The sequence below is a fragment of the Balaenoptera physalus genome (assembly GCF_965194825.1).
Source record: "Balaenoptera physalus genome assembly, chromosome: 14".
Taxonomy (NCBI): Eukaryota; Metazoa; Chordata; class Mammalia; order Artiodactyla; family Balaenopteridae; genus Balaenoptera; species Balaenoptera physalus.
In genome coordinates this window covers 86246826-86264923 of record NC_138893.1, presented here as the reverse complement: position 1 = coordinate 86264923, position 18098 = coordinate 86246826, and the positions used below count along the sequence as shown (strand labels likewise).

The following is an 18098-nucleotide window of genomic DNA, read 5'->3' as shown; positions in this document are numbered from 1 at the left end:
TAAAAGCTTCCCCTTGCCTCAGGCCAGAGTCAGCATGGCCCAGCCAGGGGGCCTGGAGTTGGGAGGCAGGAGCCCTGCGTCCCAGTTTTGTCCTTATGACCTCTTCCCTTATGACTTGGAGCGCATCACTTTCCCTCTCTGGACCTCAGTTTCCTCATCTGTAGAAAGAGAAGGTTGGACTAGGTAACCTCCAGGGGTGTAGCCAGCTCTGAATCTCTGCTTTTGGGGGCCTTGGTGACGGCCATTTGTGGAAGTTCCTGTGATCACAGCATTCCCTAAGGCAGGACTTGGGATTTTGCAAGAGGGTCTGGCGGGCAGGAATGGCAGGAGAAAGGGATGGGGCAGGGTGGTGGCTGGGTCAGGAGCAGATGTCCAGCTTTCTGCTTCAGTTGCAAGAGCCAGACTCTGCTTTGGAAAAGCCACCATTCATCTTTTCCAAGTCCGTAGGGTTTGACAAGCTGGAGGTCATGGCTGCTGTTCCGTGACCAGGACAGAAGACATGGGAGAGGGGGGACTGTGAGCTTTGGATGAGAGATGGGGAAACTGAGACCAGAATGGTGATGATTCACTTCTACTAAGAATCATATGAAAAGAAATGGACTTGGGCTCCTGCGATGTTTAGGTCCGGGGTCTTAGGAATCAGCTGTTGAACCTCTTGTCTGTCATCCCCACTCTAGGACCCAGAATGGTTGTCTGCAGCATCCCCTTGGCTTGAATACAGCCATTGACGAGAGGCTCACTGCTCCGGCAAGCTGGGCGTTTATGCTATAGCATCAGGCAGTTAGTTGATGACTTGGAGCTAATATTCCAGCTCCTGAAGTTTGATTCTTCTTGGAGAAATGAGGTCACCTCTCTGTGAAAGATTCCATAGGGTGGTTTCTTTTCTCTCGGGACTTGTCAGTCGCTGTTAGACTGAGGAACAAGTCCTGAGAGCAGGTGAGGGGATTAAGAAGAGACGGGGTCAGGAGGGTGGTGTACAAGCACACACACCTTTATTTCCCATCAAAACTCTTTTTATAGATTGCAGTAGGCAATACATGTTTTTGTTAAAATCACAAGACAGAATCGTCAGACAGTATTTCCTTAATGTTGAAGTTATAGTACAAAACATACTGCGAACCAGAATATAAACATGCGTGAGAACAGACTGTGATTACCAAAATATGCCATGGACAAACTATAGTTAGAGAAACCGCAAGCAACCTCATGGGCCAAGACTCATATCTTCTCTAATAACTCTTTCGGGTCCTGTCAAGAATTAAGCAGGACTTTGCCATGCTTTAAGCTGCAAGGACTGTGTCAGCTTGCAGCTGGTTCCCGACAGGGACTGACTGCTGTGTGATTGCCCAGAGGCAGGAGGGTGGCACGTCCATGTGTAGAACTTTCTCAAATGCTGTTGTAACTGCAGCCCAGATGATTCTGTGGCTTCTTAGCTGGTCACTGAGGACTTTTGTGGGTGAAATGGAGTCTGGAGTCCTCGCTCCCTGCATGGGAGACTGTGCGTCTCTCTTCCCCTCTAGGAGGTCGTGTCTGGGTGCCCTGGCAGAGAGTGGAGTGGATGGGGGTCCCTAAGGTCCCTGAGTGGCGGTCAAGCAGATCCAAGAGGGAGAGGAGAGTGTGTGGGGTGTTCTTGCCGTCAGGCTCAGCTGTGGAGAGACGGGGAGGCAAGCTTATGCTGCCACTTAGCAAAGGCCAGCTGTCCTCACCTGAAATGGACACAGTGAGGCCCGAACCTTATAGGGTTGTGTGTAGGGGGCACCATATGTTGTAAAGCACCCAGCATGGTGCCTGGCACTTAGTAGGTGCTTTGAAATGTTAACAAACAGAAGCAAAGGAGAAACGTGGAAGGGGGCCTGTATTTGGTGGGGCATGGTCTTCCCTTAAAGCAGTGGTTCCCTTTTTTATTTGCCAAGAGCCCCTGTAGCAGAATGGCAGAAGCTCACAGCTCCCTTCTCGGAATGATGTTTTTAAATGCACAAATTAAATATTTGGGATTACAGAGGGAGTAAATTTTATTGAGAGTGCTATCAAAATACTAAAGAACAAACTTGTGATGTAGTAATACGTGTCCTTAGATATTCTTGCGTTAACACGATAATCCATTAAGTGAGTTAAGGTTAAATTTTATTTTTTTAAAGACACACCAGCGTCAAGGCTACTGTTGCTTGGCTTTGATGGGGACATTCATCTGGGGTGTCCCTTTGAGGGCATGTGGCCAGCATGGTGGACATGCAGGCATTTGCGATTGGTTCGATGGTCCCAAGTGTGGAGAACCCCATTTTGCAAATGGCATGGCAGCTTCTTTACAGCTGGCTTCGTAACGTGAGGCTAGGCTTCTCGCTCAGATCGTCACATTCTCCACGCTTGTTGAGTGAAAGGCGGTTGTGTGAATCTGGATCCCACTCTGGGGGATCAAGACCACCAGGCGCAGAGTTGCCCAGAGTTGGCCGGTCCTGTCACCCGAGATCTGGGGGGCAGGGGACTCAGGTGTGATAATTACAGTGGCGTGAAGGGAGTGATGAGTGCAAGCCACGTTTCCAGATACCTGCATGGCTGCTGTGTGATGTGAAAACGTCTCTGAGATAAGTGGTGACTATGTCCTGGGCTTTGCGACACAGCAGGAGTGGCCTTCACTTGTGGTTAAGGGAATGTTAGCTTTTAGTTAGAAGTTAGGAAAATAAGGCCTAATTGTTTGCAAAACCATCCAGGCTCTAGACAACCCCCCCCCCCCCCATCTTACTATCTAGTCTCATCCTAGTCTACCCTGATTCTCGCCCCAGCAGAGGTTTGAGCACTAGGGACCCCACCTACATGTCTGCCCTTGCTGACCCCTGGCCCTGGCAGTGGACAGCAGTGGTATCACCACTAGGACTGCCAATCTTAGGAGCCAGATCCATTTGGAAGGGGCCTTCAGACTGTCCCATCCTTCACTGTCATTTTATGGCTGGGGCCGCGGAGGTCCAGAGGGGAAGAAGTAAGTTGCCCAAGGCCCCACAGCATGTGGCCAGCAGGATGAAGGGTCCTTTGCTGGCGAGGCTCACTCTAGGTGGGCTGGAGAGGCTTCAGGGGGAGAGTTGCAGAGTGAGAAGCCTGGGAATCCCAGGGTTTCCCCCTCCTCTAGACATTTTGGAGACAGGTCAACTTTCAGACGATACGGTCTTTCCCCCACGCCTGCAGCTGTGCACATCTGTATTGTCTCCGGGCTGTCCTTATAGGGACCGGCTGGGGCCTGTCACCGCCTGTGGAGCCCTTGAGAGACGAAGAAGGCAGGAGCTGGAGCTTTGGGGGAGGCGAGGGGCAGGCGAGATGGAGGTTCCAGGCCTGGCCCAGCCCCGTGGGAGCAGGGCCCAGCCTTGGCCTGGCAGCTGTAGCCAGCTGTTGCCTCCTGCAGGCCCTTCCCATGTCCTGTCCGTCACTCCCTCCTTTGGGATAGCCTCCCGAGTCCTGTTCTGGGAGGAGGCTGTCCCCACCCATGCCTCCTTGGCCCAGGCTGCTGAGAGGGGTCTGGGGAAAGTTGGTGAGCCGTGTTGGGGGCCTGCTGTGGCAGGCGAAGCGGAGAGAAGGTCCTGGCTCTGCTGACGGTCAGCTGGGGGTCCACTGTGCAGCCCCTCACCCGCTCTGAGCTCCTGTGTTTCTGTTTGGAAACAGAGGCTCATTCCTTCCACCTTCTACCGAGAAAAACAAGAAGAGAGAGAGATTGGACCGGGTGTGGAGAGTCGTGATGAGGCTCTTACAGAAACACTAGGTTGGCGTGTTAGCAGCGCTGTCACCCAGCTGCTGGGAGTTGTCAGGGGTGACGAGGCTGGGCCGGAGAGAGGTGGGGAGCCCTTTCCAGACTGGAGAGCGAGAGGGGGGTGGTTTGGCGTGCTGGGAGGGATGGAATGAGCGGTCGTTCTGTCTAGGTGGCTCTGGGGAGGCGGAGCCTGAGGGCACAGCCGGGGGAGGCCCTGGGAGCGCCCGCCTTGGGACCAGGAGCTCTGACTCAGGATCTGGGAGGGGAGAGGGCGCAGTGAGCTCAGCCTTCAGACTGACATGCTGACCCCTGACCCCACCATCCACTGCCTGAGGTGCCGCTGCTGCTTATGAGAGGGCAGGGGCGGAGCGTGGATGGTGGGGGACAGGTAGTCCCCGCTGCCTGAGGGGGAACAGCTCATGCCAGGCTGAGGGCAGCTTGGGGAGCGGAGGGGAGTCGTCAGGTTCTAAAGACTGCTTATCGCCTCTGTGTTCTCAGAGGGGAAGTATCTCAGGGTGCAGGTCGGGGGTGGGGGCTGGCCGGGCAGGTCGCTCCCTCCCCCTCCTGATCCTGGTCCGTCAGCGCCACATGGGGCCAGCTGCTGCTGGGCTCTCAGAAAGTTCTTTGAGCCTCTGTCTCCCACGTCTGTCGCCCCCTCTCTTGGGTCTGTGTGGAATTCCCAGCCCCTTCCCTCCCCTTCCCAGCGGCCCTGGTTCTTGGACGCCTGAGCCAGTCCTCCCCACACCCTCTACCAGCTCTTAGCAGCTCTCCTGGCCTGCTTCCCCAGCCATTCTTTTTATTTATTTTAAATAGATTTTATTACCCAGTGTTCAGAGGAGAAAAATCAGAAAATGCAGATAAGGAAAAAGGAGAAAATAAAAATTGTCTGTAATCTCATCACCAGGTGATGACTCGGGTTAGCATCTTGATGTGCCTCCTCCCAGATTTTTCTCCTGATACATGTTCATGCATTAAAATGAGATTATAGCCTGTACTTGCTTTGCAGCCTGCTGCTTCCACTCCTGTTTCCTAGATATCTTTCCACATCAGTCAATAAGATATTTTTAAGGCTGTTTAACATTCCACCTTAGAGATACCCCACAATTTATTCAGCAAATCCCGTTGCAGGCTGTTTGCAGTGTTTTGTTACTATAAGTAACATTGCGATCAACAAAACACCCTTGTAGCCCGCTTGTTACGCGCATCCTTAACTATCAATATTTCCCTAGGAGAGAGCCCTGTGAGAGGAATTGGGAATCCACGAGGATGCTTGGCATGCCAGATGTTGGGCAAAAGCTTTGGCTGTTGAGATGTTGATGGTGTTGAGGTTATTGCTGTAGAGTTCAGGGGCCTGGTGCTTTTGTTGAACCCTTGATCTGCTGAGAACTCACCCAATCTGGACTTCCCTGGCCTCATTTTGTGACATTCACGGCTAGAATATCCTCCTGCGTCCTGTTCCCATCCAAATCCTTCAAATCTGCCTCCAGACTTCCCTCTGCCTCTGCCTCTGGTTCTCCCTCTGGTGACGGCCTCCTCCTTCTCCCAGTCTAGAGGGCGTGGCCTCCATGTGGCCTGACCCAATTACTTGGAGCCCTAGGTCCTGCCCTGATGGGGATGGTTAACCCCTTCCTGTCTTATCTTCACTAGGGGAGTGTAAGCTGTAAGGGGTCAGGGGGCTACATCTTCTTGACTCTCCATGTCCATAACTCCCCCCAAGGCAGCAGCAGGGGGCCAGGCACACAGTAGGTGCTCCGCGAACATGTGCTTTGCTGGGCACCGGCGTGGAGGCAGCAAACCCACCCTCTGTCTCCAGCCGCAGGGTGAGCTGGCCTTCTCATGGGCCTCAGACTGTGTATCTGTTCACAGGGTAGGGATGGTGGGTGGGCTGGGTCCCTTCCTGCTGTGGCTTTTCCCACGCCCTCCTTGACCTCTTGCCCCACAGGTCTTGGGTCCTGAGGCCGCCGGCAGACTATGGGTACAACGGCCAGCACAGCCCAGCAGACGGTCTCAGCCAGCGCCCCCTTTGAGGGCCTCCAGAACGGCGGCACGATGGACGGTCGGCACTCACTCAGTGTCCACTCCTTCCAGACCACGGGCTTGCACAACAGTAAGGCCAAGTCCATCATCCCCAACAAGGTGGCCCCCGTCGTGATCACGTGAGTGGCAGGACGAGCGTGACCGTGTCCCCTGAAGACATGGCTGGGGGGAGCTGCCTGGAGGGGTGGTGGCATACAGCACTTAACGTCTCCAAACTGCTTTCATAGATGAAGATACTGAGGCCCAGAGAGGTTAAGCAGTTGGTCTGGAGTCACACAGGAAGTGGGTGGCAGAGCCGGTGTCTGTTGCGGGTCTCTTAGCCCATATTACTTACCATGTCACAGTGCCAGGGAGTGTGGAGAGGGAAGAGTGGCTGGGGGAGGGGGTACACCCTTTTGAGAGTAATTTTTGGCTGACGTTTTCAAAGGAAGTTTAATTCTTAGATGCATAAAAAGTAGATTTTCCCCCCCCCCCCACAACCTGTAATTATGGTTCGAAACTGAGGTTAACACCGGGCCATAAAAGGGCCTTGGGCTGAAAAAGCTGGAAGCTGTTGGTCAACTCTCCTAATTAGGCCCTTCAAGGACATTCCCAGAGGGGGCTGAGGGTTTGTTCTGGCCCCATATTTTGAGAGACCTGGACACACTGCATTCGTCCTGTGGTCCCAGGAAAGGAGCGGGTGCTGGGAGCCTGAGGCCAGGGAGACAGAAGGGGCATTGGATCCGTCTCCTGGTGAGTCAGGAAGCCTTGTCTTATACCATATCTGCCCACCAAGCTTCCCTGCCTCTGGACCCCTCCAGGATGGAGGAAGTGGGACATGATGAGCTAAGAATTAAATGTGTTCCACGCAGAGACGTTTGGCAGAAAGTTAGCAGATGGGGCCTTCTGTATAAAGAAACCTGAGGAGTGGGAATGATAAATCCGGCCTGCTGCCTTTAGGCCTGACAGGAAAATTGCAGTCATAATACGTTACTGTGCTCATGATAAGGGGAGGAAAAGAGATGTTAAATAAAAGGGACTTGAGGGCTTCCCTGGTGGCTCAGTGGTTAAGAACCTGCCGGCCAATGCAGGGGACATGGGTTCGAGCCCTGGTCCGGGAAGATCCCACATGCCGCGGAGCAACTAAGCCCGTGCGCCACAACTACTGAGCCTGCGCTCTAGAGCCCGCGAGCCACAACTACTGAAGCTCATGCGCCTAGAGCCCGTGCTCCGCAACAAGAGAAGCCACCGCAATGAGAAGTCCACGCACCACAACGAAGAGCAGACCCCGCTCACCGCAACTAGAGAAAGTCTGCGCGAAGCAACGAAGACCCAACACAGCCAGCAATAAAAAAAATAAAATAAACTTATTAAAAAAAGAAAAAAGGGACTTGATATATAGTATTTGGACTAGCAGATGACAAAACTAGGTTCGGGTCTTGAGCGCAGTGTTGGAACCTCGTGTCCTGGGCCTGGCTCTGCCTCTGCCCTGCTCTGTGACCGTGGGCAGATACTTTTCCCTCTCGGGGCCTCAGTTTCCTTATCAGGATATGTGGGGATGACATTCAAAATATTTAAGCGTGGTGTGGCTCAGGACAGTCACCCGTCTGCTTCAAAAATCCACTGTAGTGAGACTGTGTGCTCCCTGGAGCCAGCCGTGACCCAGTGATCCTTGGGTTGTAGCTTGTTTGAGGTTCAAGGGACCTTAGAAGATCATCCAGTACAGGGGCTGGCAAACCATATCCTTCAGGCCCATCTCCTGTTTCGGTAAATAAGAGTTCATTGGGACACTGCCACTCCCGCTCATTTGCATATTGTCAGCGGACGCTTAAGGCTGCAACGGCAGAGTTGAGTAGTTGCAGCTGACTGCGTGGCCCACAAAGCCTAAAGTATTTACTATCTGGTCCTTTATAGGAAAGGTTTGCTCACTCCTGATCTGATAGCTATTAGATCAGATGTGAAAACTGATCTCTAGACACAGAAACTGAGTCTCGAGAGGCAGAAGGGTTTGCTCGCCACGGGTCCCGTGTGATGGAGGCAGAGCTGGCCGAGGGAGCCCAGGTCTCTGGACTCCTGTCTAGTGCTCCCCACCCCACTCATTCCCCCACCCTGCCTTTCCTTTTGTAAAGAGGCTCAGACCCCAGATCACGAGCTCTGGAAGGCTGTGTCTTATTCATTGTTATAATCAGCACAGAAACTTGTTGGGTCTTGAGTGCACAGCGCTCCCCCTGGTTTAACATCTACAGAAAGCTGTGGGTTTTGTTTGAAATGGCCCTGTGTGGAGGTAGAACTACTGCTAGTAATTGTAGTTAGATTACTAAACGATCACAGTCTTCGAGGCACTGGGCTAAGCACTTCATTAGCACATTGTCTTCTCACAGCAGCCCTTAGGAGGTTGCAGTTACTGGAAACGGAGCTATAGAGCAAGTAACTCCAAAGCCTGGAGTTACTGAGCAGTGGAGTTGGAGTCATACCCAGGCCACATGGCCCCAAAGCCTGGGTCCTGAACCACTGCACTGTGCTAGGGGGTTGTCGGTGTGGGGTTGTTCTCAGAGACAATCTGATGGAGGGACCGTCTGGGATGGTTCTTGTTAAGCCTTGTTTAAGGAGGCCTTAAACAAGACAGAAGCTTCTCTCTACACAAAAGTCCAGGAGCTACTCCAGGCTGATGTGGCTGCTCCATGATCAGTCAGGCTCCTCCTCTCTTGTTGCCCCACCATCATCAGCATCTACTTTCTGCCGTCCTTTCTGGATGCTAGACAGGGAGAAGGAGGGAAGGGTAGAGGGCACACATCTTCTCTTTCAGGGGATGGCCCAGAAGTTGCACACATCACTTCTCCTCACATCCCATTGGCCAGAACTGAATCACATGATCACACTAGCTGCAAGGGAGGCTGGGACATGTAGTCTTCAGCTGGATGGCCCAGTCACAATTCCAGGGTACTAATGCTGAGGAAGAAGGGGAGAGTGGCTATTGGGGGACAGTGGTCAGCCTCTATCATAAATGCGTGGGTGGGACGGGGTGGCCCTGCCATAGGCCTGGTGAGGGTGGAGCGGATACTGGCCGCGGAGGTTGCCTGACTCAGTCTCCATTCTGCCCCTGGCAGGTACAACTGCAAGGAGGAGTTCCAGATCCACGATGAACTGCTCAAAGCCCATTACACGCTGGGCCGGCTCTCAGATGCCACCCCAGAGCACTACCTGGTGCAGGTGAGGTTGGGCCTGTCCCTCTCTCCCCCTTGCGGCCTCTCCCACCCTCTTGCCCTCCTTCCTCACAGGCTCCCTCCCTAATCTCCTGCTTTCCACACTGTCCCCCTTCTCTGCTTCACTGCCTCACCCCACCCTCTGGGGTCCTGATCCCACTTCCTCTCACCCCCTGGTTTCCTGGGCCCCGTTCCTCCTGCCCTGTGGAGCCCCCTGCTCTTCTGTCCCCATCTGTCCCCTGCCTGGCCCCATCCTGCCCACACCTCTCTCTCAGAGCACCAGAGAGAACAGAGAAGGGAGCCTGAAGTACCTGGGACCCCAGATGGCTCCCCCCAGGCTGGGAATCTCCATCCCATTCTCTTTTGAAGTTTCAGAACTTCTCTGGAATGTAGATAGAGATGTAGATGTACATGTACATCTATCTATCTGTCTTTGTATCTTTTTTTTTTTTGCCTTAAATATCCCCTGGAAAGTAAAGTCTACAAGGGCAGATGACTTTTCATGTGTCTTGTTCACTGCTGTAGCCCCAGGCCCTAGAACAGTGCTTGGGTATAATATAGGTGCTCAATAAATAGTGAATGAATGAATGAATGAATGAATGATAATAATGATAATTAAACTGTATTTGTTGAAAGAGGGTCCGGGTAGGAGGTGGCAGTGGATGGGTAGATGGGTGAACAGGTGGATGAGATGACCTCATGGTTCCTTTTTGCCCAGGAATGTGTCTTCTGGTTCCTCCTGCTTTCACCTGATCCCTGAGTAGTCTTTTCCTCTTTTCTCTGTAGTCACTGCCTCCCCACCTGGGGAGGGGAGAAACCTGCCCATTCCCAGAGCTGCAGGCCTCTAGGAAGTGGCTAGCAGTTTTCTCCTGGTTGGTTCCTGGTGCCCCAGCTGTGACTCCCTACTCGAGCCCCTTTTCCATGAGCTTCCTCTGGGTATGAGAGATGTTTGCTGTGTGCCCGGGGAGCTGCACGCCCACCCTAGAGGCAGCTTTGGTCTTCTGTTTCATGTCCCTGGAGTGCTTCTCCTTGCTCTCCTTCTTCAAGGCCAGGCTCAGATGCCACTTCCTGCATGAAGCCTTTTTGGATTCCCCCTCAGGAGGAGTTGCCTTTCCTTTTTCCACACTGTACGACACTCCTCCTGGCGTCACGGATAGTCACGTATTTTGTCTACTTTTTCCATGAGTCAGCAGACAACTTGAGGACCATGTCCCCCACCCCCTCTCCCTGCTCCCCATCCCCTGGGGCCTGGGACAGAGCCCTGTTTGTAGAAGACGTCCCTGAGTCATCTGAGTGACCCCCTGTGGCTCTCCCCCTGCCAGGGCCGCTACTTCCTGGTGCGGGATGTTGCAGAGAAGATGGATGTGCTGGGCACTCTGCAGAGCTGTGGGGCCCCCAACTTCCGGCAGGTGCGGGGCGGGCTCACTGTGTTCGGCATGGGGCAGCCCAGCCTCTCAGGATTCAGGCGGGTTCTTCAGAAGCTCCAGAAGGACGGACACAGGGTAAGCATGGCCATTCCCCAGGCAGGGGCTAGCCCCCAAATCTGGGGAAAGGGGTTCCCGGAGGGGCAACTTCAGAGACTCTGGAGGATCCTGGCCATATCATAAGGAGGGTGACTGGTGACCAGGACCAGGCCCTGCCAGGCCTTCAATGCCATTATGGTCACTGTGGTCAGCATAACTGGGAAATTCTGGCTAAATGTTTATTGCATTGTCCTGTGTGGACATGGGAGCCCCAAGGTCAGAAGCCCCTTATACACCCCACAGGATGATGATCACAGCTAACACTTACGTCCTCATGTCAATCCTATGAGGCAGTTATTCTCCCATTTTATAGAGGAGGAAACTGAGGCCCAGAGAGGATAGGTGACACAGCCCCTGAGTGGTGTCCCAAGACACAAACCTAGACCCCTGGACTCCACGTGCCTGCTTTACATGCCTCCTCTCTCCTGCCTGATGTGGAGGTGGGGTTTTGAGTGTCTCCAGGACAGAGGATGAATGTCCGCTGTGATTGCAGGCTTATGGCAGGCAGCCGAGTGTGATTTGACCTGGGTTAAGATGGAGAGTCCTTAGTGAACCAGAGTGGGGAGGGGTTGTTAGCTGAGCATGGATTCCACCTTCCCAGCAAGTTCTCCAGGGTGGGGCCTGCCCACACATCTCCCTCTGTCTGTACGGTGCTCAGTGAATGAATGATTACATGGTGGTGGTGGGCGGCATTCACTTCTTCAGCTGATGTTTATCAAGCACTTGATTTACCTAGGGCTCTGCACTAGGAATTGTGGGGACATAAAAATGACAAGGACATGATTCTACCCACAAGGAACCTGTAGTCCACAAAGGGAGAAAGATGTATTCATTGATAACGTTAATCCAGAGCAGGAGTGAACACCACAAGATTCAGATGAAGGGCTGTTGGCCCTGAGAGGAGGGAGGGTCAGGAGCAGGTGGCACTGGGACCTAGCTTTGCTTCTGGGGTAGGATTCAGGTTGCAGGGGCAGAGTGGGGCGATGGGCCCGCGATGAGGGGGAGCGGCTAGCTCGGAGGCCCAGAGGTGGGGCAGTGGAGCAGGTGTCCACTCCGGGTAGCGGTGATGGGGCCTTCCTTCTTGGGTTCCCGGCAGGAGTGCGTCATCTTCTGTGTGCGGGAGGAGCCCGTGCTGTTTCTGCGTGCTGATGACGACTTCATGCCCTATACGCCTCGAGACAAGCAGAGTCTTCACGAGAACCTCCAGGGCCTCGGACCTGGGGTCCAGGTGGAGCGCTTGGAGCTGGCCATCCGGAAGGAGGTGAGGGCCACCGGTGTGGGTGGGAGGCCGCCCTCCTGGTAGGCCTTGGACAGCTGAGTTGAGCCCCAGCCCCGAGCCCCGCTTTGCTCTCGCTGGCCCACGCTCGCTCACTTTTCTGCCCTGCTTGGGTGAATGGCTGCTGCGAGGCTGGCTCTGGGCAGCCAGGGAAAGGACTTCTCTTCTCAGCTCTATTTGCCTCTGCCCCTTTCCCACCCTGCTTTTCTCCTCCAAACTCAGCATCTTTATTTAGAAAAGGGTCTGGTGGAGGGGAAAGAGCACGAGACTAAAAGCTCCAAGACAAGTTCAGCCTCCTGTGAGCTGTGAGGCCTGGGCTGGGTCACTTCTCTCCATGGGCCTCTGTTTCTGAGGTCCCTCTGTCCTCCTTCTTCACAGCTGGAAGGTTTGTCAGGGTCTCTGAGGCTGTTGACGCACCACAGAGGTGTGTAAATAGTGGGTGGGGGTCATGGCGTCCCCTGCCTCCCCTGGGACATCCCGGGCAGGAACGGAGGCCGCAGCTCAGGCTTTCTCCCCTCGAGCTCCCAGCTGACCGAGCTTGCTCCTGTCCTTCAGCCTGGCGGTTTAGCCAATTCCTGCTGCCCACTGGGCCAAGCCCTTCCAACCTGGCCCCAGTGTGGGCCATATCAACTCAGGCGTAGCTGGCTGCCCTCGGGCCAGCGGCCACCCTGGTCCCGTCAGGGCTCCCAGGGCACAGAGAGGACCTCTGGTGTGTAGTTCTCCCTGGAGAGAAAGCAGCCTGTCCATGGCCTCTGTGTGGCCTAGGCGCTGCAGAGCTCATCCAGGAAAGTCAGTCATGGCCCTCTGGCCCCCTACCTCCTCTAGATCCATGACTTTGCCCAGCTGAGCGAGAACAAGTATTACGTGTACCACAACACTGAAGACCTGCGGGGGGAGCCCCACGCCGTGGCCGTCAGGGGCGAGGACGATGTGCACGTGACCAAGGAGGTGTACAAGCGGCCCCTCTTCCTGCGGCCCACCTATAGGTACCGAGGGCCTGCCCAGGGCCCCAGTGTGCTGGGCGTGGCTGCTCGCTGGGCCTGCTCTCCAGCTGCGGCCTCAGTCTCACCATCTGCAGGTTGGGCTGAGTTCCCCACGCCTGTGTCTCCCATGGGAATATGGGGTGGAGGGGATGTCCGGGGTGTGTGGCCTGCCTGATGGGCCTCTCCCCCTCACCCGGTAGGTACCACCGTCTGCCCCTGCCAGAGCAAGGGGCCCCCCTGGAAGCCCAGTTTGATGCCTTTGTCAGTGTCCTCCGGGTAAGTGGGGGCAAGAGGGGTGGTGGGAGCATGGAGGGTGGGCAGGTGCTTGGAGAGTGGGTCTGTGTCGAGGCCCCGTCTCCATGGAGATGCCCTGGTGGGTGTGGCTTCTGGAGGAAGGCTGAGGGCGTGAGTGTGTGGGCTGTGTGTGTCTGGTGTGGGTGTGTATTTGTACATTCTCTAATGACAGAGCCCAGCGCTGACCGTCTGGAGGACTGGACTCTGGCTGTGGCTTGGCTGCTAACTTGCTGTGTGATCCTGGACAGATCTCCTAACTTCTAGGCCTCAAGTTCCTCATTTCTATATCGGAACTAAAAATTCTTACCTTCCAGGCTTCAGCTGATGTCTCCTGAGTACTGGTGTTTCTGTCCCGACCCCTTTGGGAGGTCACCTTGTTTAATTTGCCTCTCACAGCAGAGTAACTGTGGCCCTGTCCCCTGTGAGTAATTCTCACCTCCAGGGCCCTGGGAAGGAGGCAGGGCCTGTGCTCCTGGGGCAGGTGGAGCAGATCGGGCCGTGGGGCTGGGCGGCCCATGTCATGACCCCCCAACCCCAATTTGGTCCTCAGCTGAGGGCTTTCTGGTCATGCTGTTACCTGCTCTTCATGTTCCTTCCCCAGGAGACCCCCAGCCTGCTGCTGCTCCGAGATGCCCACGGGCCTCCCCCTGCTCTCCTCTTCAGCTGCCAGACGGGCGTGGGCAGGACCAACCTGGGCATGGTTCTGGGCACCCTCATCCTGCTTCACCACAGTGGGACTGCCTCGAGGCCGGAGTGAGTGGCCTGTGGGACCCAGTGCCCCAGGGGACTGCGGGGATAAGGAGAGGGGAGGGCGGGGCTGCCCCAGGTTGCCGGGGACACGTCAGAAGCCCAGAGCTACAGCTGGAAGTTGGGCAGCTGGGGTTCACTTCCCGGTTTGCCACAGACTTCACTGGCTGACCTGGAGAAAGTCACTTGACCTTTCTGGGCCCCAGTTTCCCCAGTGGAACAAATGCCTCTTGTCTCCCCAACTGATTTGGAAGGAAAACTTGGAGCATGTAGTCCGGTGCCTCTCAGCGGGAGGGTGTGGACAGCGGGGCGTCCTCCAGGCCTTTGGGAGCGCTGATTATGCTACTGCCCCTTCCTGTCAGGGCTGCCCCTACGAAGACCAAGCCACTGCCCATGGAGCAGCTCCAGGTGGTCCAGAGCTTTCTCCACATGGTGCCCCAGGGGAGGAGGATGGTGGAGGAGGTGAGCGAGGGGGCTGGGCAAGGAGCTGGGGGCGGGGCGGTGGAGGGGCACTCGCTCCCCTCACTGGGGGACCTCTTCCTCCCCTGCCCCCTCCTTCCCTTCCCGGCCAGTCATTCTCTTTCCCCCTCTCTTCTCTTCTACCTCCTGCCATCTTTCCTTGACCCTGCTCCCTCCCTGCTGCTGTCCCCTCTTCCCTGCCCTGGTCTCTGGCACCAGGTGGACAGAGCCATCACCGCCTGTGCAGAGTTGCACGACCTGAAGGAAGTAGTCTTGGAAAACCAGAGGGAGCTGGAAGGCAGCCCGCCAGAGACCCCGGCTCAGGTGAGGCACGGAGAGCTGCTGCTTTTGCCTGAGCCCGGCAGCCTTGTTTGGTTGGGCCTGTTGACTGCCCCCCTTCAGACTGGCTTTTCCTAATTGCTGCTTCTCCCATGAGCAGAGCAGTTTTCAGAGGAAGGGGAGATGGGGAGCTGGGCCTGTAGGAAGAGAGGAAGTTTACTTTCCCTGACCAGGACCCCTCGCAGCAGAATAAACAGGATGGAGGAAGGGGCTGCTGGCAAGGTGCTGGGGGCCTCTGGCTCCAGATACTTCCCAGGCTGCTCCGGCTCCCCCTGCAAATAAAACCCTCGCTGTTCTTTGGGAAGGCCAGGGTTTGGTCCAGCCGCTGATTCTGGAAGAGTGATGGGCTCTGGGCTGTCTCAGCAGGCCTGTCCCTGTGCTCTGGGGAGAGGAGGTTGGCTTGTTCGCACACAGCGCATGGAAAGAATCTAAAGCCTGCAGAGTCTTTTTCTTCTTTAACACTTAAAAAAGTGTTTTAAAAGCAATATTATATTATAGAAAATTGAGAAATTAGAGAAGGAATAAAACTGCCTGTCATCCAAGCCCAGCTGCCGTGAGCATTTTGGCTGCCTTCCTTCAGTTTTCATATTTCTGATGTTCTTTTGTAGGTTGCCTAGGGCACGTTTATGTCCTGCTTATTTCATGTAACCCTGTCTTTCCCATGTCATACCTGCTTGTCGTTGTTGAGGTTTACTGGCTGTGGAACCAAAGCCATTGCGAGGCTCAGCCATCATTGGCCTGATAGGTTAGGAGCAGAGCTCTGGCCCGATTGCCTGAGTTCTGTTCCTGGCTCTGCCACCTTGAGGCGTGTGGACCTGGGCAACATGCTTCACTGCTCTGTGCCTCGGTTTCCCCACTCGTAAAATGGGGCCACTAACAATAATACCCCATAGGGTTGTTGTGAGGATTAGGTGAGCTCAGGTCATAAAGCCTCAGAAGGGAGCCTGACAGAGCAGGTGTTCCTCCTGGCCATCACCTGCTGTGATCTGCAGGCCCCTTCTAGTTGCACAGTGGGGTTAAAGTAAGTACTTTGCATTGAACTACTTCATGAAAATGAGGCTTTTGTGTATTTAGGATTTTTCCCCTTATAAGGTCTAGATTAGGGGTTGACAGACAATGGCCCATGGGCCAAATCCAGCCCACCACCTGTTTTGATAAATAAGTTTTGTTGGAACGAGGTCTTGCCCATCCATTTATGTACTGTCTATGGCTCTCTTATGCTGCCATGGCAGAGTCCAGCTGTTGCAAGGCAGATCGTGTAGCCCACAAGCCTAGAAAATTTACTGTCTGGCCTTTTATAGAAATAAAAGTTTGCTGACCTCTGGCCTAGATTCGCAAAGATGGGATTAAATTTCATCCAAGGGCATGACCTTTTTTTTGGGCCTATACGAATCTCACTTGCCCTCCAGAAGGTGGTGCTGACCCAGCAGGAGAAGCCTGAGATCCGAAGGTGAAGAGAGGGACCCTTGGAATTTTCTGTGACAGCCCCCTGCCCAGAGGACTCTGGGGTGGGGAGGATCGCAGCTCTTCAGTGAGGGCCTCTGGTTCAGGGAAGGGTGTTTATACACTTGCTGCTTCAACACGGATTGTGTGTGGCCCTGCATGGTGGGTGGCATTGGAGCAAAGCGGCGAGGCCCAGCCTGTCCCTGGGCACAGAGCCTCACTGAGAGCTGTAGTGCCTGCTGGGGTCACCAGTAGCTCTTCCTGCACCATGGATAAACCACAGCAAATGGGATAGGGTTGGAAGAACTTCTAACCTGGCGAAACAGGGTTATGCAGGGTTGGGGTAGATTGTCTAATGGGAATTTCTGAGGCTTAACTCCTGCCCTTCTGGGGATGGGGATGGGTGGCTTAGCAGCCCCATCTTTACTGCCGGCCCTCCTTCCTGGTCCCTTCCTCTCAGGAAAGCGGCAGCCAGCGCGGTGTCCGGCAGAGGGCGCTGCGGAGCCTGGAGCGATACTTCTACCTGGTCCTGTTTAACTACTATCTCCATGAGCAGGTGGGGTGGGGGGATGAGCGAACCCATCCCCCTTTCTCCTGGGGCCCCTCCAGACTCTCCACCCAGTGACTGGCATGGGGTTGATGGGGACCCCTGTGGAGCTGGGGAGGGGAGTGGGGACATGTGTGTTGGTTCCAGAGGAAGGCGGGTTTGGAGGAGGCAAGGAGAGACCCAGATAGAGGGACGGTCCCCGAGCAGGTCAGGCAAAGGGAGGCCCCACGTCTCTTTCCTCTGGGCCCATCTCTGTACCCTTAGCCAGGGCATCGGGGCCTGGAGGGATCTCGCTTCGGATATCCTGGTCCTCTCTCCCCAGCCCCTCATCCCTGCCCTGGGCCATGATGGGTATCTCTTGGGGTCCCCTGACCAGAGGGCAAGCAGGGAGAGTTTGGGATGGCCATGTGCCCCTGAACTCCCGTCTCTCTCTGCCTCGGGCTGCAGTACCCGCTGGCTTTTGCCCTCAGTTTCAGCCGCTGGCTGTGTGCCCGTCCCGAACTGTACCGCCTGCCTGTGACACTAAGCTCAGTGGGGCCTGTGGCCCCTCGGGACCTCATCACCACTGGCTCCCTGGTGAGTGCGCCTGGCTGGCTGGGGAAGTGGGCGTGGGTGTGGGCTAGCCCTGGGGTTGGTTACAGCCTTGGTTCTTGTGGGGTTGGGCTAAGCATTGCCCTCACAGGAAGCAAAGGGAGGATGGCCTGTGGGGTGATGGGATCCTCCTGTGAACAAAATGGGGCCATTCTCAGGCCCTAAGAAGCATTTGCAGCTCTGGCTATTGTTCCAGTACCCGCTCCTCATTCTCAAACCCAAGCGCTCTGGGCAGGGAGTCAGGAGACCTGGTGCTGGTATCTTTGCCACCAGCCTCTCATCTTTGAGCCTCAGCTTCCTCATCCGGAGAGTGGGCACCATTGCACTTGCCCTTGCCAGGGTGGTTATGAGGCTCCAAGTGTGCAAAAGTGCTTTCTAAACTGTCAAGTGCTGGTCTCACCCCCCCGCCCCCCATGCCCACTTGGGGCCAGGTTCTGAACCTCAGTCGGCCGCTGAGGGTCCCAGGCTTGCTTCTCTCCCAACAGGGGACAGATGACCTCGTCTCCCCGGACGCACTCAGCACCGTCAGAGAGATGGGTGTGGCCAACTTTCGGCGGGTGCCCCGTTTGCCCATCTACGGCACGGCCCAGCCCAGTGCCAAGGTGACCAGCCAGGGGGCCCACTTGTGGGGTGAGGGGAAGGGGGGTTGAGCTTTTTCACTGACGGCCATCTGTCCCCCCAGGCCCTGGGGAGTATCCTGGCCTACCTGACCGACAACAAGAGGAAGCTGCAGCAGGTCGTGTGGGTCAACCTGAGAGAGGAGGCCGTGCTGGAGTGTGACGGGCGCACCCACAGCCTGCGGTGGCCTGGGCCCCCCATGGCCCCTAGCCAGGTGGAGGTGAGGCCCTCCTGCCTTGTACGCACCCCTGCCTTGGAGGCCTTCTGGGGACTTGGCCTGAAAGGGTCTTCAGAAGCTTCTGTGCTCCTATTGTACAGATGAAGAA

At 55.4% G+C, this 18098-nt stretch overlaps 1 protein-coding gene across 6 annotated transcripts in view; it reads left to right on the top strand.

Annotated features, from left to right (window-relative positions):
- PALD1 (phosphatase domain containing paladin 1) overlaps positions 1 to 18098 on the top strand; it is a 95497-nt gene that overhangs the window by 34042 nt on the left and 43357 nt on the right. For all 6 annotated transcript variants that reach the window (XM_082424454.1, XM_082424450.1, XM_082424451.1 and 3 more), the window contains 13 exons: positions 5676 to 5889; positions 8857 to 8959; positions 10275 to 10454; positions 11572 to 11736; positions 12577 to 12737; positions 12935 to 13010; positions 13630 to 13781; positions 14138 to 14237; positions 14454 to 14558; positions 16477 to 16572; positions 17011 to 17139; positions 17640 to 17756; positions 17837 to 17992. In XM_082424454.1, coding sequence (XP_082280580.1) covers positions 5705 to 5889; positions 8857 to 8959; positions 10275 to 10454; positions 11572 to 11736; positions 12577 to 12737; positions 12935 to 13010; positions 13630 to 13781; positions 14138 to 14237; positions 14454 to 14558; positions 16477 to 16572; positions 17011 to 17139; positions 17640 to 17756; positions 17837 to 17992 — 1725 coding nt within the window. In that variant the 5' untranslated portion in view covers positions 5676 to 5704. The remainder of the gene's footprint in view (positions 1 to 5675; positions 5890 to 8856; positions 8960 to 10274; positions 10455 to 11571; positions 11737 to 12576; positions 12738 to 12934; positions 13011 to 13629; positions 13782 to 14137; positions 14238 to 14453; positions 14559 to 16476; positions 16573 to 17010; positions 17140 to 17639; positions 17757 to 17836; positions 17993 to 18098) is intronic.